Source organism: Astatotilapia calliptera, chromosome 7 (assembly GCF_900246225.1).
Source record: "Astatotilapia calliptera chromosome 7, fAstCal1.2, whole genome shotgun sequence".
Lineage (NCBI taxonomy): Eukaryota > Metazoa > Chordata > Actinopteri > Cichliformes > Cichlidae > Astatotilapia > Astatotilapia calliptera.
Window position 1 is genome coordinate 38,964,180 of NC_039308.1, and position 26,825 is coordinate 38,991,004.

Below are 26,825 nucleotides of genomic sequence, written 5' to 3' on the forward strand. Positions count from 1 at the left end.
ACAAATATCTGCCAGTCAGTTGTGTCAAAGCAGTCCTGCAGGACCTCCTCAGCCTCACTGTCCCATTTGTAAATAACCCTGGAAGCTGGTTTTTCCTGTTTCAGTCTTTGTCTGTATGCAGGCAGCAGCAGTATGGAACAATGGTCTGCCTTACCAAAAGCTGGGCGGGGGAGGGGTTTGTAGCACTCTTTGAATGGAGTGTAACAGTGGTCCAATTTTTGATCACCTCTTGTGGGGAAGGAGATGTGCTGATAGTATTTGGGGAGAACCTTCTTCATGTTGGCTCTGTTGAAGTCTCCCAGCACAATAAAGGCAGCTTCTGGATTTTTGTTCTCAAGTCCAGTAATGATGTCATACAGTTCGTCCATAGCAGCAGCTTTATCAGCATGTGGGGGAATGTAAACAGCTGAGAGGAGAACTGAGCTGAACTCCCTTGGGAGGCAAAAAGGCCTGACTTTAATTTTTTTTTTGGTCAGCAGCTCGAGGCTCTGAGAGCAGTAAGTTTTTAAGATACACACATCTCTAGCCCACAAGGAGTTAACCATAAAGCACACCCCTCCTCCCCTTTTCTTGCCTGAGTCCTTCGTTCGGTCTCCCCGGTAAAAAGTGAATCCATCCGGCGTGATGGCGCAGTTGGGGACGCTGGGCTCCAGCCATGTCTCTGTGAAGGCCAGAACGCAGCAGTTGCTGATGTCTTGTTGGTGTTTAATCCGTGCACGCAGCTCGTCAAGTTTCTTGTCCAGAGACTGGAGATTTGCTGTAAAGTCCGAACTGGCTGACGAATGTAGCTCCAGAAGCGTTTGTCTGTCATACCGAGTGTATGATCGCGCTGTGCCCACAGAAATTGAAAGCAGTACAAAATAAATAATAACATTTTTGCTGAGATGACTGGGAGCTCTCGTCGGTGCAGCCATCTTACGGCGCAACCGGAAGCTGCTTACTCCATCAGCACACAGCTTATCCGCTGAAGTCCCTGCAGCATGCTACATCTCACCTGCACCTGTACCTTTCACCATCACTTCCTCAGCTCTGGGACATGAGCTGACTCCCGCTCCACTGCGTCTGGATTTCTTCTTCCACTTCAGCCTAAGTTTCAGTTTCTAGTTTCTGCTCCACCTAAACTTATCTCTGAATCCCTGTTTTGACCTTGCTGGAAATGGTGTTGCGGTTCTTTTTTGTTTTTTTTGTTTTGTTTTGGTTGTTGTTTTTCCATAACTTGTGTATCTGCAAATATACACATTCTGTATTTTTCATATGAAAGAAACTATACTGTGGTGGGGCTTGCTAATTTCTTGTTTTGATTTATGTATGTTATGTTTTGTTTTACTTCATATGTTTCATATGTTTCATATGTTGTTTGTTTAATTTAAGACAAAAAAAAATTTAATGAATGAGAGGTAAAACTTGAGGGGGTAGGGACAAATAAGTAAATACTTCAGCCTACTCCTTTTCAAACAAATAATGGAATGATATTTTGTAATGATTGTGAAGGCACATGTTTGAAATGTTTGAAATAAAAATGAACTGAACTGAACTGAACTGAACCTTCATTTCAACTTTTTCACTAAGTCCTTTAATCTGTGAGTTCCTCTGCTTTAAGTGATTAAGTGCTCGCACCCTCCCCGGCCTCTGTTTTTAAGAAGAAAGAAAACTTGTCTTTAACAGTTTGTTTTAGAGTTCATTTCGATTCAAGAGCAGTTTTCTGGCTGTCACAGTGCTTTAACAGCTAAACTTTTATCCTCCTGTGTTGTTTATCTGCTTTCAGAGGTTACATTTCAGTTTATTTCCAACATCATTTGACACTTCAAACCCCTTCAGGTTGTTTTTAAGGAAAAGAGATGAAATGGCTTCTTTCAGCTTCCTTCCCTTTGTTGAATTTGCCTGACTCGTCCCTGTTTGACGCATCACACCTTGTCAGTCATCTGTCAAACCAACACACCAGAAAAACTCTGTTAATGTGCATTTTTCAACCCCCTTCGTTTTTTTTTTTTTTAGTAAAAACTTGCCAGAGTAAGCATATTTCCTGTGTTTTGCTCTTTCACAGTCATAATGAAATTAGCAGATTAGGTTTAATCTCACTGAACGTTCTGTGTAGCAGCAGCAGGCAGCTGGACATGCCGCCGTCAGGTCGACACAACAACAGCATGAACTAATGAAAAATGTGTGAAAAGCACGATAGTTACAGAAAGCCGTTTGATTCTGACTTTAATGGGGACATTAGGATTAGCACTGGCATTAGGATTTGGATTAGGATGAGGATTAGCCCGGTGCTACACGATGCAGCACAGCTACTCTTTGGAGACCAGCAGCCCAAATACAACATGTGATATTTAAATATTTACAAGACAAAATTAAAGTGTTCTTCATTTAAGAGTTCAACACTTCCATAATTAAAACAGACTTTCTGAGTGTTATGTAATGAACCACACATAATTTTTACTCATTGGCTTACAACGAAAATATGGTTGTTGAAATTCTCTGTGATTCGTAGTTTGCTGGTCATAGTTATAATAATAATAATGGATTGGATTTATATAGCGCTTTTCAAGGCACCCAAAGTGCTTTACAATGCCACTATTCATTCACTCTCGCATCCATACACTGGTGGAGGCAAGCTACGGTTGTAGCCACAGCTGCCCTGGGGCAGACTGACAGAAGCGAGGCTGCCATTTCGCGCCATCGGCCCCTCTGGCCAGCACCAGTAGGTAAGTAGGGTAAAGTGTCTTGCCCAAGGACACAACGACCAGGACAGAGAGCCCAGGGATCGAACCGGCGACCTTCCGGTTACAGATACGCTTCCCAACCCCCTGAGCCACGGTCGCCCGTTATGTCACACAGAGCCTCAGAGAGGCTGACTGAACACCAAGGCAACCAGTTTGGAGCTGTCAGCTCCAAAGTGATGCTCGCTGTGAGAGATGAGAGGCTCATATGAACACCGGTTGGAGACCACAGTTATAGCAACCGTTGCCTTTGAACCGGGGACCCAGTGTGTTGCTGTCGTGTCTTCACTCTGCTCTGGCTGATGATCATGTGACTGTACTCTAACAGCTGCCACGTGTTGCCACCTGTGCCCAGCTCAAAATCAGGACGTTTGCAAAGCAAGTAATCCAGCAGATTAATGACAGACCTTTTGCTGTGGATGGATCATCTCGTATGTTCTCTCACCTGGTTTCTCTGTTTTCGGCATTGTCTTCCTGTCATGTGGCGGTGTTCGTCTCTGCCCATCAGGAACCCTAACCCTTTACTGAGTAACCCTCATCCTCCATTTTGCAGGTAGCTAGCCAGCAGTTAATCCATTCTTATATAATCTAGTTTAGGCACAGCAGTGCTGTATGTTGTTTGTTAGTTCAGTCAGAATGAACTTTACTGAAACAGCTGGAAGCACAGACACTCATCATTTTATTTTTTAACTCGGAGTTATTTTTAGGGAGTGAAGGAGGATTTAGACTCGGACATGGTAAGTAGTGTCCGTATGAAGTTTGGAGAACTTGTTGTGGTATGATATTCTGTCACATGTAAAATGATTAACTCATTAAGTCTTGAGAGCCTGCTAGCAGGAACCCTTGAAGCTGTTTGCTGAGCTGCGAGGTTTCTGTTGTATTTCAGGGTGCTTAAAGAACCACATGCCTGGGTTTGTTCAGAAATTAGTGTAGCTACACTCACAAAAACCCGGCAACTCTTCAAATGGTGCTCAGAACACATCTTCACTCATACATGTGGAGGTGTCAGAACTCTTCATTAGGGGTACAGACTTGTCACATGTCGAGTTTAGAAAGTCAAAGAGCTAAGCCAGTCAGACTCAGTAGCTGTGACTGCAGGTTGTTTGTGTGGGTGGTGGATCATTCTTCCACCACATGAAGCTGAATGCAGGTGCGAACCTCCCGGTGTACCACAGAAATGCTCCTCAGGCTGTTTGGGGTCACCTGTGAAAGGTGGAGCTGACAGAGCTGCAGGTGGTGTGGGTGTGCTCCATCCTGCTGCAGTCACGTCTTCCCTTCTTGTCTTCATCTTCTCACTCTGTCACAGCTCGACCTCTTTTCCTTTTCCCCTTCATCTCCCCGCTTGTTCGCTCTCTCCTACGCCCACATCCTCCCTCCAGTTCTGTTTCTGACCTCGTTAGATCGTGTCTCCGTGGTGTGTATATATCTATAACGGACACTGGAGCAGTGTTTTAATAAAACATTATGTGTGTGTGTGTGTGTGTGTGTGTGTGTGTGTGCGTGCGTGCGTGCACGCGCGCGCGTATAGCCCTGAGCGGGGCTCTGTGTGTATATCCTGTTGAGACTGTGTGTGAGGAAGATAACAGGACAACCTAGGGCAACTCTCTAATTGGCCCGCACTCCTGCCCTGGATACTCGCTCTCTTTCTCTCTATATATATCTGCTCCTCTTCAAACATTGCGCTCATATCATTCCTTCTTCTTCTTCTTCTCTGCTGGAAGGTAGAGAGAGCCGGGTAGAGGGAGGAAGACACCGTGGGTCGAGAGGGTTAAACAGCGAGACAGACTCTAATGAAACAGTCACTCTGAAGGAGGAGGAAGCGGCTCTGTTATGTATTCAGCTTGTGCTAGCACACAATCAGTGCTCTGCAGCGCTGTGGTGTGAAGCAGTTTGAAGTGAGGAAGGATTTAAACGTTGTACCTGAGTCAGGTTTGGAAATCTTTTCGCCTGCAGTAGTGGGAAAAGTGCTTTCCTGTACATCTTTAATTCATGGAGCTTTTCTCTACTCTTAGTTCAAAGCTGATGTTAAAGTTAAGTTTAACAAGAAAGTCCAGTTCATGAATGACACGTGGAGGCAGGCTTTGCTGACTGGTATATGTGGATGGTATGGATGGTATATAAAAGACAGACATAACTGAACTGTTGCTGCACACTAGTGTATGATGATCTGTTCTAAATGCTCAACATTTGCATGGTGGTCACCTGCTAATACCTACTAATTAAAGCCTCACCCCCCTAAATTGGAGCTCTTCTTGCATGGTCTGTTAGCACAGTAACCTCATAGCAGTCATACTATTGGTCACATGATGTCATTAAAAAAAAACTCCAAAAGGCTCCAGCAGCACAAACACGGTCCAGAGGTCCAGTTTAGGTAAAGCCTAGCAGACAGCTAGCAGCTACAGCCACCTTTGTCACCATCCACCTGTTAGTTAAAGAGGCCACGCCCCTAATAATGCAAACTTTAAGCCTTAAAACAGGTGAGTTATAAAAACACTCTGCCCCATAACATTGTTACAAAGGAGGAAACGTTTTGGGCTGTGACAAACAAGAACATGATTTAAATGTGTAAAAAGTAGAGGATCAATAATAGAGCCCCGTGGAACGCCACGGCCCCAAGAAAACACTCTGTGATGCCCTGTTCCCTTTTCTTGTGACTCACGGTGATCTCTGATGGTTACTGCTTCCAGAAAACCCTCATTTATATGTGGACTCATGTTTCCTAAAACAAAAAATGCTGCTATTTGAAGTCTTCAGTCTCTTAATACATATGGCAGGTCTAGTGCTCATTTAACCACAGCTTTTCTGCTTCTCTGTGTGACACTGAAGGATGCCTTCAGTATTTGACACTGACACCATGTCAAATATTTGGATAATTTACCAAAATTCATGCAATTATACCACAGTGCAAGTTAACAGGTGAGTTATAAAAACATCCTCCCACTGTACAAGTGATATGAAGGTGTTAGAATTATCCACAGAGACCAAGAAGTTTGTGTATCAGGCTGTAAACATGTTTATTGTTACTGTAAAGATTTAACATGGGAGTCTATGGGGGCTGGCTCACTGCTGCCTCTGCTGCTTTTCTGTTTTTCTTCTTTGTTATTGCTCCATAATAAATCACATGCACAGCTTTTCATCATATTCATGTCCTCTCCCCAGTCTGTGAATACTGGTGTCTGCAGCTTCCATGTTAAAAAGAAAAGAAAAGAAAAAAAAGTCCCTAAAAACAAAAACTGTTGTCAGTCATAAAAAAGCAGCTCTCAGAGTTTCTGTTGAAATGTGCAGCTGTTATTTCACAGTTAATGAAAATATCCCAGCAGCTATTTTTATCACATCCAAGTGCAACATGCACAATGTGAAGCACTTTTACACAACAGTCAGTGGAAATCTGGCACCCTGCTGTAGTCTCATAATTTATATTTTAATAGTGCATACTACTCATTTTAAATAACTTTTATTTTTATGCCTCAAAAGTTTGAGGGGACCCAGAAAAGTTTCTTTCAAACTTTTATTTAACAAATGAGCAGCATGAAGAGGGAGTGCATAAAAAGTACAGCGAAGGCATTAACAAGGATCTTTATGATTTTTTTCTCATAATGACGTTCTTGTGAGAAGAAATGGAAACATCCTCCTGTACACCTGCGTAGATGTCCCATTAAGATCACTAATGATTAGTGATTTGTGATGTCATTAATCATTAAAACTTCTGCTCAACTTTATGCTGTTTTGTGCCATCCTTTGAAAACAAATGTGGCCTTTTTTTGGTTTTATGCAGCTTTTCTGTGCTTCCAAACTGTTTCTTCAGTTATAGAGCATTAAAGAGGATTCTGATTCTAAATTGATAATAATGCATTCCCTCAGGCTGATGTAGAATTTAGTGTCATATTAACAGTGACAGCCTAACCAGGTGATGGACTGTTTCTAATCTGGACAGAGGGAGCAGCTGCCTCTGCTGTGCAGAGCCACAAAATTAAGACGAGTGCGTGTGGAGCGGAGGAAGCCTGCTTCATTTCACAGAATCAATATAATCGGGTGTGAGGAGGTGTTAGCTGCCCCTCAGAGACCAAACACGCCCATTTAACTAAGTGCGCTATGGAAACACTGAGAAGGCTGCATAAATTCAGAAATTATTCATGGGCTGGAAGCACAAGTTTTCTGTATGTCCCTGAACGTGCCGTGAAACAGTGTGCATAACGAGCGCAGCACAAACCTCAGCGACGCTGAGCTACCTTCATTTCGATTTCTGGACATAAGCTGTTAAATCTTCGTGCATGTTCTCTTGCTGTTTTGTCCCACTTCAAAGCCGGCGCTGTTTGGATGTGGAGAATGAGAATGTTCCGGCTGTCCTGCAGGAATATAAGCACATTGTGGCTTTATCTGTGCTGTCTGTCAAGGATGAAGATGTCGAGTTTCCGCCACATTCAGCTCAGCAAGAACGACTCCAAACTGCTGAACTTTAATGAAACCAACCAGGCCAGCAAGCGTTTAGCTGCTAAAGCTGCTGTGGAGGCAGAGGTGATATCAGGCCGATCAGGGTGATGAAGCAACTTCAAGCTGGAAAATGAGCTGCAAGTCAAAAAGGTTCAAACAGCCTCGCTGTCCTCAGTTATATTTGCATACTGGCTTTAATGCACCTGATTACCTCATCAGCTCATTAGCTGCCCAGCATCACTGGTGTGGATATCTCTAGTAGGTGTGACCAACACCTGGTTGTAGGCTCAGTCATCTGTTTTCACCTTATTAAATGGTGCTGATGTCGCGCTGATGAAGTGGCTTTTAGGCCTTAAGTGGCTGTCAGCTCAAGGACAAAGACTTATTTTAGAGGTTTTTTTGCATAACATGCACCTCCCAGTACCTTTAACTGCCTTTATCTGAACTTCAATCAACTTTCAGCTCTTCTTCTGCTTTACTGCAAAAAGTTCTGTATGTCTTCCACAAGAGAACCAGTGACAGAGAACAGAGAACAGATGTCGTCTGACAAAGACAGACTAATTTTATCAACAGCACAAAGCCCCCTCATGAGGAAATGAATCTAATGGAATAAAAAAACAAAAAACTTGCATGAATAACAAAATCAAAGCAATTGATATAGTATAGTTTAATATTTTGAGAAAATTAAAGTCAAATTTATACAAATGTTTATTTTTGCATCAGAGCAACTTCATGTCACATCTGCAGCTCAGCGCCATCAGCAGGCAAAGCAGCAACCTTCCAAAATAAGTCAGACATGTAGCTGTGTGAATAACTGGGCAGCCAGATAATTAAAGTGTTAATTTTTAATGAGAATAGGAACGAGTCTCAGGGAGTTGCTCCGAGGTAAGACATTTACAGAGTTGGAGACACTGAGGCCGTGCACAACATCATCTACTACAGTCAACAACATCCTACCCAATTGCCTTCGAGTGAATCAGCAGCCCTCTCCAACATCGTTGATCCCTTCAGGAGGCTCTGAAACATCCTCATCATCAGCTCTGCCAGCCCGGTCAGCTCATTCATGATTGATCTGGTAGAAAGATCTACCAACCCAAAAGTATGATCAAAGTTTGCTGTTGGAGACAAACAGAGTTACAGCTCATCGCTCTGCATTCAGCGTACTTCTCTTCCACCTCCACCTCCTCTCTCTGCCTGTCAAACGTTTTCTGCTCAGTTAGATAAAGTGAAAAGTTTGGATGTGCTCGACGGTGGACGGCTCCATCATTTCCAGACGACTCACTCTCTGCACTCAGATGATGGGCAGACAAAGTTTTTGGGGAAAGTGCTTAAAACAAAAACTTTCTGCAGATCATTAGCATGAGCGAGACATCTGCTGGGAATGTAGGACGCTGGCTGTTGTGCAGTTTATGCATGAAGCAGCATCACTCAGTCACAGCATCTCTGCCTCTTCACCCTCTCAAACATTATCAGTTTCTGTCGAAGGACCTTATCATTGATTCTTTTCCTCATCAGAAGTCAGTTTTCAGTACATCTGTGGGTGGGCAATGCCCAAACCTTAAAGCCTCTGCAAACCCAAACCAGCAACAGCCTGCTGTGGGTTTGGGTTTGCCTGACATGCTGCTGTGGAGGTGTCGGGGTAAATATTCAGCTAAGACCCTTAGAACCAAAACCACAAGCTGACCAGCAAGTAAAAGCACAAAATAGAAGCAGAGTAGAGAACAATGAGAACAATTAAAAAACAATACTCCCGCAGGATAACATGTCCAGTTTCCCCATGCAACTTGATTGGTCTTTATAAGTAACCGACAACTCGCTCCAAATAACTCATCCTGACTCCTTCACATGTGAATGATTCAAGTCTTTAGGGCTTGACAGGAGAGTTAGGGAAGCACCTGGAACAGATCTGGGCTTAACCTTTCTTCTGGTTTTTATTTTTCTGCATCAGATTTAACAAGTGTGAGAAAAAACTCAAAGTATGAGTGATGTTTCCTGAAAGACGTGTGGGTGGTGAAGACGTCTTCACGATGGCTCGACTTTCTGCTTTCATGGAGCCACAAAGCAACACCTCAACAGCTCGAGCTTTCTTGGAAACACACAACGGCTAGTGTGTGTGTGTCTGTCTGTGTGTCTGTGTGTGTGTGTGTGTGTGTGTGTGTGTGTGTGTGTGTGTGTGTGTGTGTGTGTGTGTGTATTGTACTCTGTCAGTAGATGTTTGAGCTCAAAGAAGAGCATGTTCCATGAGGGCCGACTCTGTCACTGATAATAAAATGTTTTAAACCACCAGAGAGCATCCCATCCTGTAAACTTCTACATGTGTAGCACACGGAGAGCCTGAGTGTGTCTGTTTGTCTGTGCGTGTAACTATGTGTGTGTGTTCGTGTGTGTATGTCTGTGTATGTGTGTTTGCGTCTGTGTGCGTGTGTTTTATGCAGTGTGAAGATGCTGATAGGACCCTGCAGAGGTGCATTGATGGTGACCACATTCATATTTAATTAGTGAGGTGTCAGTCAGAGGTGATGGCAGCTCACAGCGGTGTCCTCTCCATCACCTCGGCTCACTCCGGCCGTATCGACACAGACGCGGTGCAGAAGTTCAAAGGGTGAAACGATGCTGCTGCATAGCTGCAGATCTGAGCAGCAATCACAGGTTGAGGGTCTTCATGGAAGCAAATGACATCAGCGATAAGCAGAAGCATGTTGTTGCTGTATAAAATACTGACAGTGGTTTTTGCTAGATGGCATAAATATGAAAATCCAAGGTCACTTCCTTCTGGAACTGGACCTCTGACAGAGTTGGAGGTGAAGTTGTCTGAAGGTGTAATATAGATAAATGTTCCCAGCTTTGAGGCTGAAGACCTGCAGGGACCATTTGTTACCTAAAAATCCACCACCTCCACCTTTTCCTAATGAATTTGAATCATCTTAAAAGAAGTGACTTTTAAAAGGTTTCGGTTTAGCGCACAGCATGTTAGGTATTTGAGATTGCAGTATTGACATCATCCCCCACTCTTCCAGAGTGGATGAATCTGCATCCGGTGTCCCGTGCTGCTCTCAACCTGAGGAGGTTCAGCTTGATGGTTTTTGTGTAAACAAAGAAACTGGCGCACTGAGCTCATACCTCCACCGAGGAAAAGCCAATTTAAGTCATATTTCTGAGGTTTGGAGGCTCCGCTCCTTCGAGGATTCTCTGCATGAGATTATTTTTTCTGGGGTTTCATTGATCGTGCCCAGTTTTCTGCCTCACAGGAAGCCTTTGATTTCTCTGCTCAGCACTGGAGGCGTTGTCAGTCACTGATGTAAATTTGCTAAAACACTGAGGGAAATGTCATGATGCCACGCTTCATGATCTGTCCCTGAGCCGCAGATACAGCTGTCTTTTCCATTGGAGTTGTGTGATTGGATGTGTTAGGCTGAGACTTAATGGTGTCCACACGTGTGTGTTCACACTCGACATGCTGGTGTGACATTCACACGCTTGATTGGATCTCACCGTAGCCCTGGAGACGAGAAGGTGTCGTTGTTCTGTAGATCCTGATCATGTTGGAGGGCAACAGACATGTGCTCAGCTCTGCTGCTGCAGGTAGAGCCGCAAACATCACGACCCACCCACCCAGTCTCTGAGCACACCATTAAATACATAATCACCGCCCATTTTATTAGGTACACCTGTTCAACCCCTCGTTAACACTGATGTCTAATCAGCCAATCGCACGGCAGCAGCTCAGAGCCTTTAGGTGTGCAAACATGCTGAAATTCAAACTAGAGGTGGTCTCGTCCAGGTATCGATAGTATCAGATCGATGCTTTGTTTCTATCCTCTATGTGCAGCTCACTGAAGCGTGTTAAATAAGTAATTTTTTAAATAAAATTCTACACCCCGAACATGAGCTATGAAACATGTCTGTGCTGACTGTCTGCTTTATTTACAGCCTGCAGCACAGTTAAACTACAGACGCTGAGCCAGACAACTCTACATTCACCTCAGTTTCAAAATAAAAGCTGGAAGGTGTGTTTTACTGTGTTAACTCCTTATTTTAAAAGTAAAAGTCACAGTGATTTAGTGATACTTAAAATGCCTTCAGAATTTGCAACCTGATGATGGTTCATCTCATAAATCAGGACACACTGCGCTCCTCAACAGCAGCTGCCTGTAGAAATAGTTAAAAATATCACTATTGGCATCGGTATCAGTGGTACTGGCCCTGTATTTACCTGGCGTTGGATATACACCAATCTGCAGAGTGGCGCAGCACGAGTTCAAACTGAGCATCAGAATGATAAGAAAGTTGCTTTAAGGGCCTGAGGGCGGCGTGGTTGTTGGTCTGAGTGTTGCACAATCTGCTAATCTGCTGCGATTTTACCACCAACCACCATCACAGACATCAGCTCTCTGGGAGGAAACGCCCTGCTGAGCTCAGAGGTCAGAAGAGAAACAGCAGACTGCTGATAGAAAGGTACTCATTACAACCAACGTCTACAGAAGAACCTTCAAGCAGATGGGCTGCAGCAGCAGGAGACCACATTGTGTCATTCCTGTCAGTAAGAACAAGAAACTCAGACTTACAACACAGTCTGGTTTCTGAACATGACAAGTTCGCTGCACTCAGTCCAACAGAGCACCTTCACCTTCATCACAAAGGCAGCAACACACCTGCAGAAACTGTGTGATGATGTCATGATGATGTCATACCATGGAACAAAGTCTGAGGAACATTTCCAGCAGCTTGTTGAGTTAAAGCAGCTCTGAATGAAAAGAGCCCATCCACATCCTAACAAGGAGTAACTAATAAAGTGGCCAGTGTTTAATTAAAGTCTAAGAACACATTGGCGGCATAAAGTAAATGTAAAGAAATGAACACACACACTGTGTCCTGTCCCTCAGTAGGCTTCCAGACGTTGGCCATCAGGAAACAGGATGATACAGAAGGATGATTCTTAACTGTGAATCATGCAAAGCCACTCTGATAAATTCCATGAGTGAAAAACGGAGCAGGTCATGATCAGGGAGCACTTCATTTAAACCCATTAAACTCAGGATGTTCAGTATTTGGATGAAGCCGCTCATGAGAAGAAACCTCAGCCTGTCAGTCACATTTAATCAGCACTCAGGTAAAACAGATCAGACTCAATGAAACTCAGCTCGTTAACAAAGAAGCTGCACTGATGCTGATGGTGTCTTACCACGTTGCTGATGATATCGTTTAATCAGCACCTCACAGGCCGTCAGCTGACCCCCTCTCCCTGTAATGTTCTGTAGCCAGTGAGCAGAGACCTGTCAGACATGCCGCCAGTCCTTCGGCCTGCTTCTGCTCCACTTAAGACTATTTGCCTGTTAGCAGCTGACCCAGGGTCAGCCAGTCTGGGCGTGTCCCTGTGTATCATGCGCTCATCAGAAACGTCCTGCACAGCGAAGGTGGTCAGAGCAGTCTGCCTCACAGGCAGGAGATGCTAATCAGCACCGCTGTACATGTGAATGCAGGTGATTACATGTAATCACATGTGGGTACATGTGATTGCAGCACTCAGACCTGACATGGACACGACTACAGCACTTTCACTGCTCCTGCAGCGTGCTCACTGTTAAACCCTAACACAGCTGCAGGACACAGAACCACAAACACTGCCTCCTGTTACAGTCCTAATTAGGTCACATGGTGAGTGCACTGATGGAGCTGAAGTTGTTGATGGAGGAAAAACAGACTTCTGTGCTGCTGTTTGTTGGGTGGATGTGAGCAGGTGGATGCTGTTGTCACGGCCAGCGGGGGCAGACCGTGTGGAGAGTGTGTGGTGGACCCAGGCGCGAACACAGGCGAGGAGACAGGAGTGAACTTAAACTGAAAGAGAGCCTTTATTTGGGCTGATGCAGGAGGGAGTAGACAAAACATAACAGGGACAGACTGCAACTAACCAAAAACTTAAACTGGAAAAATACTAACCTGACTGTAAGGAATAACTATGATCACTGTGAACAGAATGCTGTGCAGATGCATGGAAACTGTGAACCAAATGGCATGACGAAACAGACATGACCTGCACAGAACCTCATCGTGCGGCTGCATGAAAAACAACAGAAACCAAATGGCAAACCTGAACTGCACAGAATCCTGAAAAACACTTAACTTGACCAGAGGGGAAGTACACAGACAACGCGACAACGAACAAAGGAAGACTGAGGACTTAAATACACACATGAGGTGATCAGGGGAAGTGGAGACACATGAGAACACAGCTGACTCGAATGAAACATAATGACAATACAGGGGAGAGAAACACTAACTACAATGAACAAAGAACACCAGACTCTTACAAAATAAAACAGGAAACACGGAGACATAGACATGGAGATAAAACATGACATGAACTTAACCGCATAGACATGAAACATAGACGCAGGAACCAGGGAGACTGAGTACAGGCGGAGATGACAGAAATAACTAAGAAATAAGGCCTGAACAGCAACCTAGAATTTAACTAGACTGAAAATAAATACAAAAAAATACATAAAAACTCAAACACTGGGTCACATGACCCAGTACCGTGACAGCTGTGCTGTTTAGGATTGTGTCACAGTGAGCTGGCTCTGAGAGCAGGGAGCCCTGACTGACGGAGGCATGTTCTGTGTCTGTTTGTGGGTCTGTGTGCGGCGCTGATTGCTGTTTTGTGTGGTTTTCTTTCTTCACAGTCTGAGTTGTTAAAATGTTTCTGTGTGGATGTTGAGTCTCTCTATTAAACACGTCCAATATATAAAAGTAGTTTTATATATTTGAAGAAGGATGCAGACTGATTGACTCATGGAGCAAACTTAAGCAGTAAGTGGTTTACGCAGGATTACAGAGGATTAGTCACATGAGCTCGTACAGCGTACCAAAGACAGCTCTTCTTCATTTAAGTTTATCTGAATTCATCACAACAACTCAGACATCCTGATAAAAATATCATTTATAAAATCTCAGCTTTGTATTTAGAGTTTTCTGTTTTAGGAAGAAACACAGTTACAATGATGACCTTTAACCTGTCCAATCACGTTGATGGACGTGATCTGTGATCACTCTGCTCTCATCCTGTGATTATTGGGCATGCGGGTGCAGACTAGAGGGCTGACGGAGCAATCAGTCACACATCGTTCGTGTGATTTTAATATGTTATTCAGTGCAAACATGTCACTGGGTTTACACAAAGATCGCAGGTTAGATAAATCAGAGATGTTCCTGGCGACCAATTTCTTCGTCTACTAAAAAAAGATTCTTCAACAATGAACCATGCCGCTTCATTATCAACATTACATGTTATACTCCAGACAGCAAGGCAGAAAAACACTTTAAATAAACTAATGTTAAATATTGTATGAAAACATGTTAGTACAAAAGTTCACGTGTTATTAAAACTGTGACTGAGCAATGCGCCGTGCATTATTGAAGCTAGTTCATCCACTTCAATAAAAGTTCAAATCTAAAATAACACATTAAATCATTCATTTATTTTCTTCTGCTGATCTGAAGTTGGGTCTCGGGGGCAGCAGCAGGGAAGCCCAGACCTCCTCCTCACCACGTCCTCCAGCTTATCCAGAACCATCAAGGCGTTCCCAGGCTAACCTCCTCTCTGGAGGACAAGCCCGGCCAGAATAGACAGGAGGCGAAATGTTCACTTTTCTACAACAAGCGAAGCTTCTCTGTAGTTATTATTCAAATTCACCTGTTTAATGGTGCATGCTGTAGTAGTGTTCTTATTATTTTGTCGAAGGTGACTTTCTGTTCCTCCTCTGAGTTTCTCTTTGTTTTTGTTTTTCTTTGACCTCCGGCCTTCGGACTTTTCAAAGTAAGTGGAGAAGCAGAAAAACACGGTTAATCATAAAAACAGAAATCGAAGCTTTCAGTCTAAAAGTGTCTTTTGGGAGACGCGAGAGTGCCGCGAGTGGAGTGATTACAGCCTTGCTGATTGGAGCCTTGCTGAAGTCAAGTCGCTCTCTGAAAACGTTCAATTATCTTTCAGCAGATTATTTCATTAAGTGCACAAATTAGTGCAAGCTGGGGCACAAAGACGTGTGTGAGTCTCTTTAATTTATCTTTTATCTCTTCTCTCTCTGCAGATTCATCTCTGACCAAGATGAGCCCCTGCTCCGAGGCAGGGAAACCCTGTAACCCCTGTCTGGATGCGGCGAAGGCTTGTAACCTTAACGAGACGTGTAAACGTCTCCGATCTGCCTATAACTCCATCTGCAGCAAGACCACGCCCCCGCAGCCCTCTGCGGGCTATCAGGAGCCGTGTAGCAGGAAGCGATGTCAGAAGGTGGGTGCAGCGCCTCAAGTTTGAGGGGAAATCCTGAAGCAGTGAGAAAACTGCCCAGCGTTCAGCTCAGCTGCACGAAGCTCAGCTTAATTTCACACTTTCACAAAGCGTAGATAAAAAAAAACAAACTCCGAACCTCTCCACAACAGCATCCTGCTCCAGCGTCAAAGGCAGGGAATGTGGGAAATGTAGCAGGGAGGTGGTTTAAAGACAAGGAACATAGCTCTGACCCAGACTGCAGGTACATGCTGCAGGTCACAGGCAGGGGATGCTTAATAAGGCAAGGCAAGGCAAGTTTATTTGTATAGCACAATTCAACAACAAGGTGATTCAAAGTGCTTTACAGAGACATTAGAAACAAAAACAAATGAAAAGCATGATTTAAAATTGATTAAAACAAGCAAACAAACAAACTAACTAATTAACAAACAAACAAACAAAACAGTATATAAAATCAAAACAGATAAAATCAGAACAGTAGATAAAATCAGTAGTTAAAATGTTAGTTTTGAAATTTAAGCTTAAAAGTGTGGATTTGGTGCTTTATTCAAATGCAGCTGAGAATAGGTGAGTCTTCAACCTGGATTTAAATAAATTGAGTGTTTCAGCTGATCTGAGGCTTTCTGGGAGTTTGTTCCTGATATAAGGAGCATAAAAGCTGAATGCAGCTTCTCCGTGTCTGGTTCTGACTCTGGGAACTGATAAAAGACCGGATCCAGATGACCTGAGGGATCTGGAAGGTTCATACTGGGTCAGGAGGTCACTGATGTATTTTGATCCTAAACCATTCAGAGCTTCATAGACCAGCATCAGAACTTTAAAGTCTATCCTCTGATGGACAGGCAGCCAGTGTAAAGACCTCAGTGCTGGACTGATGTGGTCCACTTTTTTGGTCTTAGTGAGGACTCGAACAGCAGCGTTCTGAATGAGCTGTAGTTGTCTGACTGATTTTTTAGGTAGACCTGTAAAGATGCTGTTACAGTAATCAAGCCTACTAAAGATGAATGCATGGACTAGTTTTTCCAGGTCCTGTTGAGACATCAGATCTTTTATCCTTGATATACAGTGGGGCAAAAAAGTATTTAGTCAGCCACCGATTGTGCAAGTTCCCCCACTTAAAATGATGACAGAGGTCAGTAATTTGCACCAGAGGTACACTTCAACTGTGAGAGACAGAATGTGAAAAAAAAATCCATGAATTCACATGGTAGGATTTGTAAAGAATTTATTCGTAAATTAGTGTGGAAAATAAGTATTTGGTCACCTCAAACAAGGAAAATCTCTGGCTCTCACAGACCTGTAACGTCCTCTTTAAGAAGCTTTTCTGTCCCCCACTCGTTACCTGTATGAATGGCACCTGTTTGAACTCATCATCTGTATAAAAGACACCTGTCCACAGCCTCAAACAGTCAGACTCCAAACGCCGCCATGGCCAAGACCAAAGAGCTTTCGAAGGACACCAGGAAAAGTATTGTAGACCTGCACCAGACTGGGAAGAGTGAATCTACAATAGGCAAGCAGCTTGGTGTGAAAAAATCAACTGTGGGAGCAATCATCAGAAAATGGAAGACATACAAGACCACTGATAATCTCCCTCGATCTGGGGCTCCACGCAAGATCTCATCCCGTGGGGTCAAAATGATCATGAGAACGGTGAGCAAAGATCCCAGAACCACACGGGGGGACCTGGTGAATGACCTGCAGAGAGCTGGGACCAAAGTAACAAAGGTCACCATCAGTAACACACTACAACGGCAGGGAATCAAATCCCGCAGTGCCAGACGTGTTCCGCTGCTGAAGCCAGTGCATGTCCAGGCCCGTCTGAAGTTTGCCAGAGAGCACATGGATGATACAGCAGAGGATTGGGAGAATGTCATGTGGTCAGATGAAACCAAAGTAGAACTTTTTGGTATAAACTCAACTTGTCGTGTTTGGAGGAAGACGAATACTGAGTTGCATCCCAAGAACACCATACCTACTGTGAAGCATGGGGGTGGAAACATCATGCTATGGGGCTGTTTTTCTGCCAAGGGGACAGGACGACTGATCCGTGTTAAGGACAGAATGAATGGGGCCATGTATCGTGAGATTTTGAGCCAAAACCTCCTTCCATCAGTGAGAACTTTGAAGATGAAACGAGGCTGGGTCTTCCAACATGACAATGATCCAAAACACACCGCCCGGGCAACAAAGGAGTGGCTCCGTAAGAAGCATTTGAAAGTCCTGGAGTGGCCTAGCCAGTCTCCAGACCTCAACCCCATAGAAAATCTGTTGAAAGTGAGTTGAAAGTCCGTGTTGCTCGGCGACAGCCCCAAAACATCACTGCTCTCGAGAAGATCTGCATGGAGGAATGGGCCAAAATACCAGCTACTGTGTGTGCAAACCTGGTAAAGACCTATAGTAAACGTTTGACCTCTGTTATTGCCAACAAAGGTTATGTTACAAAGTATTGAGTTGTATTTTTGTTATTGACCAAATACTTATTTTCCACCCTGATTTACGAATAAATTCTTTACAAATCCTACCATGTGAATTCATGGATTTTTTTTTTTTCACATTCTGTCTCTCACAGTTGACGTGTACCTCTGGTGCAAATTACTGACCTCTGTCATCATTTTAAGTGGGGGAACTTGCACAATCGGTGGCTGACTAAATACTTTTTTGCCCCACTGTATTCTTGAGGTGATAGTAAGCTGATTTTGTTATTGTCTTAATGTGTTTTTCTAAGTTTAGGTCTGCATCCATCACTACACCCAAATTTCTCGCCTGGTTTGTGGTTTTTAGATGTATAGATTGAAGTTCTCTGGTGACCTGTAATCGTTTTTCTTTGGCGCCAAAGACTATTACCTCAGTTTTGTTTTTGTTTAGCTGAAGAAAATTGTGACACAACCAGTCATTAATTTCCTCAATGCATTTACCAAGAGCCTGTACAGGGTCTCGGTCTCCTGGTGACATTGTGTGTCATCTGCATAGCTGTGGTAGTTTATTTTGTTGTTCTTTATAATCTGTGCCAGTGGGAGCATGTAAATGTTAAACAGAAGGGGTCCCAAGATGGAACCTTGGGGAACTCCACATGTGATACTTGTCTGCTCAGATGTGAAGTTACCTATTGATACAAAGTATTTCCTGTTTTCTAAGTATGTTTTGAACCAGTTTAGTACAGTTCCTGAAAGACCTGCCCAGTTCTCCAGTCGTTTGAGTAATATGTTGTGGTCAACTGTGTCAAATGCTGCACTGAGCTCCAGTAAAACTAAGACTGACATTTTTCCACTGTCTGTATTCAGACATTTGTCATTAAACACTTTGATCAGAGCGGTTTCAGTGCTGTGGTTCTGTCTAAAACCCGACTGGAAGGCATCATAGCAGTTATTCTGTTTTAAGAAGTAATTGAGCTGTTGAGAAACTGCTTTTTCAATGATCTTACTTAAAAATGGGAGATTTGAGATCGGCCTGTAGTTGTTCATTTGTGTCTTGTCAAAATTGTCCTTTTTCAGTATAGGCAGCATAAAACAGTATAAGCCCTGTTTTATGCTGAAGGTCCTTCAGGCCTCATCCTCCTGGTCACACAGGCACAGTTTTCTGTATTGAAACAAGTGGTTTAACTCACACTCACTCGGATGGATGCACCAGGCTTTAGTATCTTGCCCAACGGTACTTCAACATACAGACTGCAGTAGCAGGGGGTCAAACCTCCAACTTTCTGATTCGTCAATAACTGCTCAGGGTGGCAGTTGAGCTCAGTGCGTTGAGCAGGCACCCATGTGCTGTACGGCTGAGAGCGGCCGGCCCAGGTTCAAATCTGACCCGCGGCCCTTTGCTGCATGTTTTCCCCTCTCTCTCTCTGCTTTCCTGCCAGTTCTTCACTGTATCTGTCAATAAGGCCAACATAAAAATTAAATAAATAACCGTTTTTCCTTCTGAGCCTCTGACTGAAACTAGTTCATGTAAATTGAGAGCATGCAGCACTCACTCACAGACTGATCTGTTTACCAGGTCATAATACCTGCAGGTGTAAATTATGTAATTATTCTCAGATGATCTTTTAGTACAGTAACCTCATAGCAGCCATATTATTGGTCAGATGATGTCATTAAAAAAAATGCTCCACCAGCACAAACATATGCACGTGTGCAGTAAGCACACAGCTAGCACTGACAGCTGCCCGTGTCTCAGCGCCCTTCAGAGTGATTGAGCATCATTTACAGCATTTGTGGCACCTGAGGCTCAAACCTCACGGCCTCCATGTTTAAACCGTCCGAGGGTCTCTCTGATGATGGTGATGATGTGACAGCGCCTGGACTGCAGAGCTGGTGTTATGGTATCAGCGCTGCGCAGGCTGTGATGCTAAAAGCTTTCTAAAGGCTAAAAGGTTATTAACGTTTCAAGTTCCTCCTCCTCGGTTTCACTTTTACGTCAGTGGCAGAATTACACAAACTGTTTGTTGGAATAAAATCTTTAAAAATAGTCAAGTAAAAGTGCAGCATTTAAAATGCTTTTTTAATACGGTTATATTTCACCTGAGAAAGCATCTAAATTCAGCTCCACAGCTCCGAGGCTGAGATGAACACCCCTGGGCTCCATGGATCACAGACTCCTGGGAAAATCCAATAAGTCTGTGTGTCCTCATCACCGGGCCACAGCCAAACACCTGCAGAAAAACTGCCAGTTTTGCTCCCGGCTCAGAGTAGTGAGGAGTTTTTACCAACTGTGAGTCAGTGACACTGAAGATGCTCAAACACAGATTCAGTGCAGCAGATTTTACTGTGAGGATCCAGAGCAGCCTCTCTGAGCGTGTCAGGAAACATCACAGCTGAAGTAATTCTAGACTCGTCAGGTTTCGGCTTCAGTATTGCCTCAGGGCGTTTTATATTGTAAGGTCACGACCCTGCAATTATAATAATGCAAAAGGTAACATCCTGTTTGATTCAGTCACACCTGACAGGAAACAGTTAACTGAGCTCAGAGACCAGTTGAACAGGACGCTCAGACTTCTCGAACAGACTTCTATCCAATCAGACCTGAGGAATCACCCCCTGATGGACATGAGAAAGACTGCAGGCAAAGTCCATCTTTTATCTACAGTTTATGTCTTCAAATGATGCCGCAATTAAGGATGGGTATCGTTTAGGTTTTATCCGATACCAGTACCAAACCGGTACTTTTGAAACGGTGACGGTGCTTAAACAGTGCTCGAACCGGTGCTTAAAGAATGGAGAACACAGACTTTGTCCAAAAATCTCTCATGTTTAGCAGTTTTTTTTGTAAAAAGATAACAATGTTAGCCTTTTCTGCAGCTATAGGGTATCATTCTTGGTTGCAAGCAGTGCTTAAACAATGGAAAAAAAACACAAACTTTGTCCAAAAACCTCTCATGTTTAGCTGTTTCCCACTTTTCCTTTGGTCATTTTAGCCTTTTTGGCCAGGGTGAAGGGAGTATCTGCCATCAAACAAGAAGACAGCCGCATGGAACTACAACGGTGTTTGCTAGTTCACCTTACATGCATTAATTTAATAACGTGGTTAGCTTGCACACGAACAACATTAAGCTACTCACGCAGAGAAGAACAGCTGCTGCTGCATCATCATCCGTCATGATTTCTGCTACACTGGCAGGGCTAGGGGCCAGTAGATGTGCAGGGCTAGGGAGCAGTAGATGTGCTCGATGTGAGGTCTCGCAGCAAGCTATCAAATACGGTGCATTTCTCTGCTTTTAACAAAATGCTATACGTCGCCAGGTGTTTCATCAGATTCGAGGAGTTACCTCCTTTGCACAGTATCACCTTAAAGCACTTGTTGCAGGCTGCTGAGTTTGCATCTTTTGCTGTGAAGTACAGCCAGACTTTTGACCGCTTCGCCTTGGGCATTTTCTTCTTCTTCTTCTTCTTCTTTGTGTTTAACGGCGGTTGGCAACCAACGTAAAGGAGCATTACCGCCTCCTACTGTTCCGGAGTATGGGTCAGACAGTGAGTTCACAAGCTGTATAAAAAAAAAAAAAAAACCCTACCTTGGGCATTTTTAATCTGTAGCTCTGCTCTAAAAGAACGTACGTACCTGGGCCTGCCTACTACGCTTGCAAAGGTAAAATGATTGGCTAGAATCTGAAGTGTATGACATCTCAGGGGAAAAAAAGCACCGAAATGTGCGCTGCTTTTCGGTCTGGTTACTACCGTTTATGTCAGAACCGGTACCCATCCCTAGCCGCAAACAATTCTGACAAGTCTAACAAGCAAAACAAATGAGCTGCATCCAAAGAAGTTTAGGCCTTCACCGGGATTCTAACAAAAACATTTAGACCTATTGATCTTTGAGCCCAGATGTTTCAGACCCGTGAGATGTGTGGAACGCTATGTTAGTACTGGGGTCACTGCGGCGCTCCAGATCTCCTTCAGCATTAACATCAGCACAGAAGCTGTGTGCCAGGAGGTTCACGCTGAGGGCCTCCTGCAGGTGTGACATGAACAACTTTTATCCGTGTACAACCCCAATCCTGACAAAGTTTTCATGCTGAATTAAACGTGAATAAATAGAGAATGCAGTGATCTCAGAAATCTAGAATTTATTCTCAGTATAAAACAGAAAACCTGTCACGTGTTTAAACTGAGGAAATTCAGTTTTAATAAAAATCTAAGCTCATTTTGAATCATTCAGATTTCTTTTTAACATTTTACTCAGCATCCCGACCATGTGGATACCTGTGGACACCAGTCTCACTGATTTGTTGTAAAGCTAGTGAGTATTAAATCAAAGGGACCAGTGATGCTGCAGATCCCTCCTCAGTGAAACAGACCACTTTGCCACTTTTCTCTTTCCAGATATTTTTCCTAATTTGGGAATTCCTAGTTTATATTCCAGATAAATGCAGACACCAGTCCCGGCCAGGCGGTTGTCTCCCTCGGCACTTAGGAAAGTGATATTATTATTTAACAGGCTGTGCTATACTGTTAATGCAGGCTTCTTTTCTCATATTAAGGAATAATAGTTTAGTGCTTTTAGCTTTTTCGCTGCACTCAATCACCTGTACCACATTCCTCGTCTTGTTTACCTTTTTCTTCGCGTCGTGTGTTTCAGGCCCTGCGACAGTTTTTCGAGCGGGTGTCATGGGAGCTGAGCTACCCCCTGCTGTTCTGCTCGTGCCCGGACCAGGCGTGTGCTGAGCGTCGCCGTCGCACCATTGTCCCGTCCTGCTCACACCAGGAGAGGCACAAAGCCAGCTGTCTGGAGCTGCGGCGCACCTGCCGCTCGGACGCCCTGTGCAGGTGAGCCACCCTTGTTAGGCCTCGTTAGGGCTCCTCAGCATGATTTCCGCCAAGCCAGAGGAGGAGCTAATCAATGAAATCAGCAGCTCAAGAGCTTAATGGGGAGAAATCTCATAGACGCACAGGTGCAAATTACACATTTGATTGGTAAGCACCGGCTTTAAAGGTGAGAGAGGCTCAAAGTGGGCCAGTCAGGATTTCACACACACACACACACACACACACACACGCACACACCTGCCCCCTTTAGCGACTACAGGCCAGGCGTCCTTGAGAAGGAAGCACTGCCGGGAAAATGCTCACACATGATTGGATGTTTTTTTTTTTTATCTGCGTGAGTATGAGCTGAATCCACTGATGGAGGCAGCACCTGACCTGAGACAGAGCTGCTAGGTCATGTGACTGATACTGCAAAGGTGCCACACACTTAGAGGAATCATCAGAAATAACGCTATGCACAGTTTCAAACCCACAGCTGCAGGAAATATTTACACTCTGAAACAGAAGAAATCTCTATTTTTCCACATGTGCAGGTCGGGTCTTCTAAACATCTGGATTTATGCTTCTCCATTGAAGTAGCTGCATCTGAAGACAGTCAAGCTTAATCTCATCATCACCTCAAAAGCACTCACAGTGCATATGTTCCTGTCCCTCAGTTAGAAAAATCAAGTTTATCTTAATATAATAAAGTTCCAAATATGAAAATGTGAGAAGAAAAGAGCCAGAGTGGTGAGAAAATATGACGAAAACTGTACATCAGAGACTCTTTACCCCCCTCCCTCCATGGAGGGGTAGTAGTTTGCTTACAGAGCAAATCGGTCCATCGCCCTTCACAGAGAGTGCTGAGCCATCTGGAGAACAGGAAGAGCTACGTGAGGATGTTCTTCATAGACTACAGGTCAGTCATTTTATTAATATCCGAGAGCTTTGTTTGGATTGATGACCATTTGAACCTGAACCTGTTAGTCGAGCTCTGGGAGAAGATCTCAGGCTGGAATCAGGCCTCCTGTTCCTGTAGGTCAGTTTTATCGCCACCTTCAGTCCGTCAGTCCCTGTTTGGTTTTTTATTTCCTGCTACACATTTTCAGCATTTTCATTGGTTCAGCCTGGCCGTTGAGGCTGAGCTCACAGAGCTCACTGCCATCATTTAATGATTCAAACTGTTTCCTTCCAGCACCTTCATACATTCAGCACAGAGTTGAGGTCAGACTCATCTCATCAAGCTTATTCATGTATGAGTGGGGAATGTGTGTGTTAGTGTGTATGTGTGTGTTAGTGTGTATGTGTGTGTGCGCACTCAGCCTTGACGGTGGAGGTTAAGCACTTGATGGACTTGTCTGATTAAAGTGAGCACATGCTGTCTCTTCGTGGTTTTGAGTGATGAAGCTGCTTCAGCAGAGAAACAGAAATATCAGATGTGCAGTCACACAGTGAGGCCGTGTTTCCAGATGTTTCATACAAATAAACACAGACATCTGTAACAAGGACTGATTACCTGCATGAGTCAGGCTTACAACATGAAGAGGAACTTGAAGTTAGAGTAGGGCGAGCCGTCACAGCGGCACGAAGATAATGAGCGAACACAGTGGACATACAGTCAACTCTGACACATGTTTATCAGTCATTGATATATCGATCGGGTTATTATTGATGCTAACGGGCCCCCTGACTGCTGCCAGGGTATATAGTTTCTATAGATATTAACAATAATGATAATAATAATAATTATTAATAATAATAAGTATAAAATAATAAGTATAAAATAATAATAATAATAATAATAATAATAATTATTATTATTATTATTATTATTATTATTATTATTATTATTATTTAAATTATTTTAAAAGCGCCTTTCAAGACACCCAAGGACACTTAACAATAGAATAAAACATATAATAGAGATGACAAAATGAAGGACAATAAAAACAAAAACAAACAGTGGGTTCACAGTGAATATTCAGATTTGAACAGATAGGTTTTGAGTTAAAGATTTAAACAGGGGGAGGGAATCAATGTTTCTTAAATCTGGGGGTAGAGAGCTCCACAGCCTGGGAGTAGAGCAGCTGAAAGCTCTCCTTCCCACTGTGGTGAGGTGGAAAGAAGGCACGAGATAGAAGAAGAAGAAGAAGATCAAAGTGAGTGGGCAGTAGTAGCGGGTAGGTAGTGCTTAACAGGTCAAAAAGGTAAGGAGGAGCAAGGTTATGAAGGGTCTTGAAGGTGAGCAGAAGAAGTTTGTATATTATCCTGAATTTCACTGGGAGCCAGTGAAGTTCCTGAAGAACAGGGGTGATGTGCTGGTAGGAGGGGATTCTGATAATAATGCGAACAGCAGAGTTTTGAACCAGTTGAAGCTTATGGAGGGATTTTTGGGGTGTAAGATGGTGTAAGTTGATGTACTCAGTCTTGTCCTGTATGGATTTCTGTCGATCGCTGTTTTCCTCAACTAGTAAATCTGCCCTGGATTGTTTTCAGGTAGTTCTGAATGCTAATACCAAGGCTGCTTACTTGCTCGAGCAGACAGAACCATTCAATCACTGTGACTGCTAGCGTCCTTTCACTGGTTCTGTGTTAGTGTCGGGGTGCAGTTCAAAGGTCAAACATTTGTTTCGTGCATGTATCTGATGACCGGGAGTGCAGCCTGAGCTCCGCTGGTGCGGTTTGGTGGAAATTCAAGCTCTGTGACATGAATGTTAACGTTATGTACAGGTACATTTCATAAAGTACTCTTTATGCTTTGGAAATATATTACATTTTAATTTAATATGACATTTTTAGCTGTGTATTGTTCCAGATGCCAGCCCTAGTACACTTGGTGCCTATGGTGAAACAGTAAAGTGAACAAAGTGAAGCTTTGGTCCAGATAAGATTCATGCAACCACCTCTTCATGTGGACTTCAGTTTCAGCCTTTAAAGAGGAGATCAGGTCTTTTTTTAAAATGAGCTGATAATGAAACAGTGGTCAGCAAACAGCCAGAGGGTCCTTGTGTGGATCTTCTCCCACTCTTGTCCTGGTCCTGGATTTATTTATGTGTGATTACAACTGATAATGTACCGTAGTTTTTGGACTATACGGCGTACCGGATTATAAGGCACAATATCAATGAACGGGTCTATTTTGTTACAGAAGGCGCACCGGATTATAAGGTGCATTAAGCAAAACAAAACTGTTACATAATTCAAACTTTAATCAACTCATTCACGATAACTCTCAACATTGTTCAGTTGTAACACATAAAATACAGAACAAAACACTCACTTTTTCAGTTCATTCTTCGTCCAGAAATCCATCAAATTCTCGATCTTCAGTGTCTGAGTTTGACAGGTGGCCGATTTCGGCCCGTAAGCATGTCTCTTAAAAGGTGCCATTTTGGGGTCCTTATAATCACACCATAATATTATGTTGAAGCAGATTTTTGAGTGTCGTGTACCACAAAAAATCGGTTTGAGGTCAGTAAGCTCAACCAGAATTCATACATAAGGCGCACTGTCGATTTTTGAGAAAATTAAAGAATTTTAAGTGCCTTATAGTCTGAAAAATACAGGAAATATAGAAATACAGAGGAAAACCTCTGAAGCAGGTGTAAGAATCACAGTGACTCACATTGAAGTCACTTGGCTGTTTACATGTAAATGTCAGGCAACCTTTAAAATCCCCAGAAGGGGCTCCAAGCTAAAGGTATTCCCAGAATCCAGACCTCAAACCATCTGGATGAAACAAACAGCGATGCGGGTGGGACGGTTTGGTAATCTCGAGGAAAGGTGCTAACACCTGAAGGTTGAACTGAGATCCTTTGTTAGTGCACCAGTGGCATATTTAATTCTCACACGGTGGCCGGAGAGAACTCATCCCGAGGTTGTTCTGCCAGTTTTCCGGGGTTTACCGTCTCTATCCGTCCTGCTGTCAGCTTTCAGTCACATATTCTGTCCTCCATGTGGGTATCAGTTCAGCGGGTTGAGCATGCTTAGAGAGAAGCATGTAAACAGCTGACCTGCCTGCTGGGCTGAGCTCTCTTCCCATCAAAAGTTGCTTGTTGCTTCAGCAGCAGCAATGCTCCTCCACAGCAGGCTGGATCTCTTCACTGTGAAGAACCTGTGAAGGTGATAGATTGATGCTCTTATTGCTCCCAC

General features: G+C 43.6%; 1 protein-coding gene across 1 annotated transcript in view; it reads left to right on the top strand.

The window, feature by feature from the left end:
* Positions 1–26,825, top strand: part of gfra2b (GDNF family receptor alpha 2b) — a 143,112-nt gene that overhangs the window by 84,585 nt on the left and 31,702 nt on the right. The window contains exons 4-5 of the mRNA XM_026174688.1: positions 15,239–15,438; positions 22,507–22,694. Coding sequence (XP_026030473.1) covers positions 15,239–15,438; positions 22,507–22,694 — 388 coding nt within the window. The remainder of the gene's footprint in view (positions 1–15,238; positions 15,439–22,506; positions 22,695–26,825) is intronic.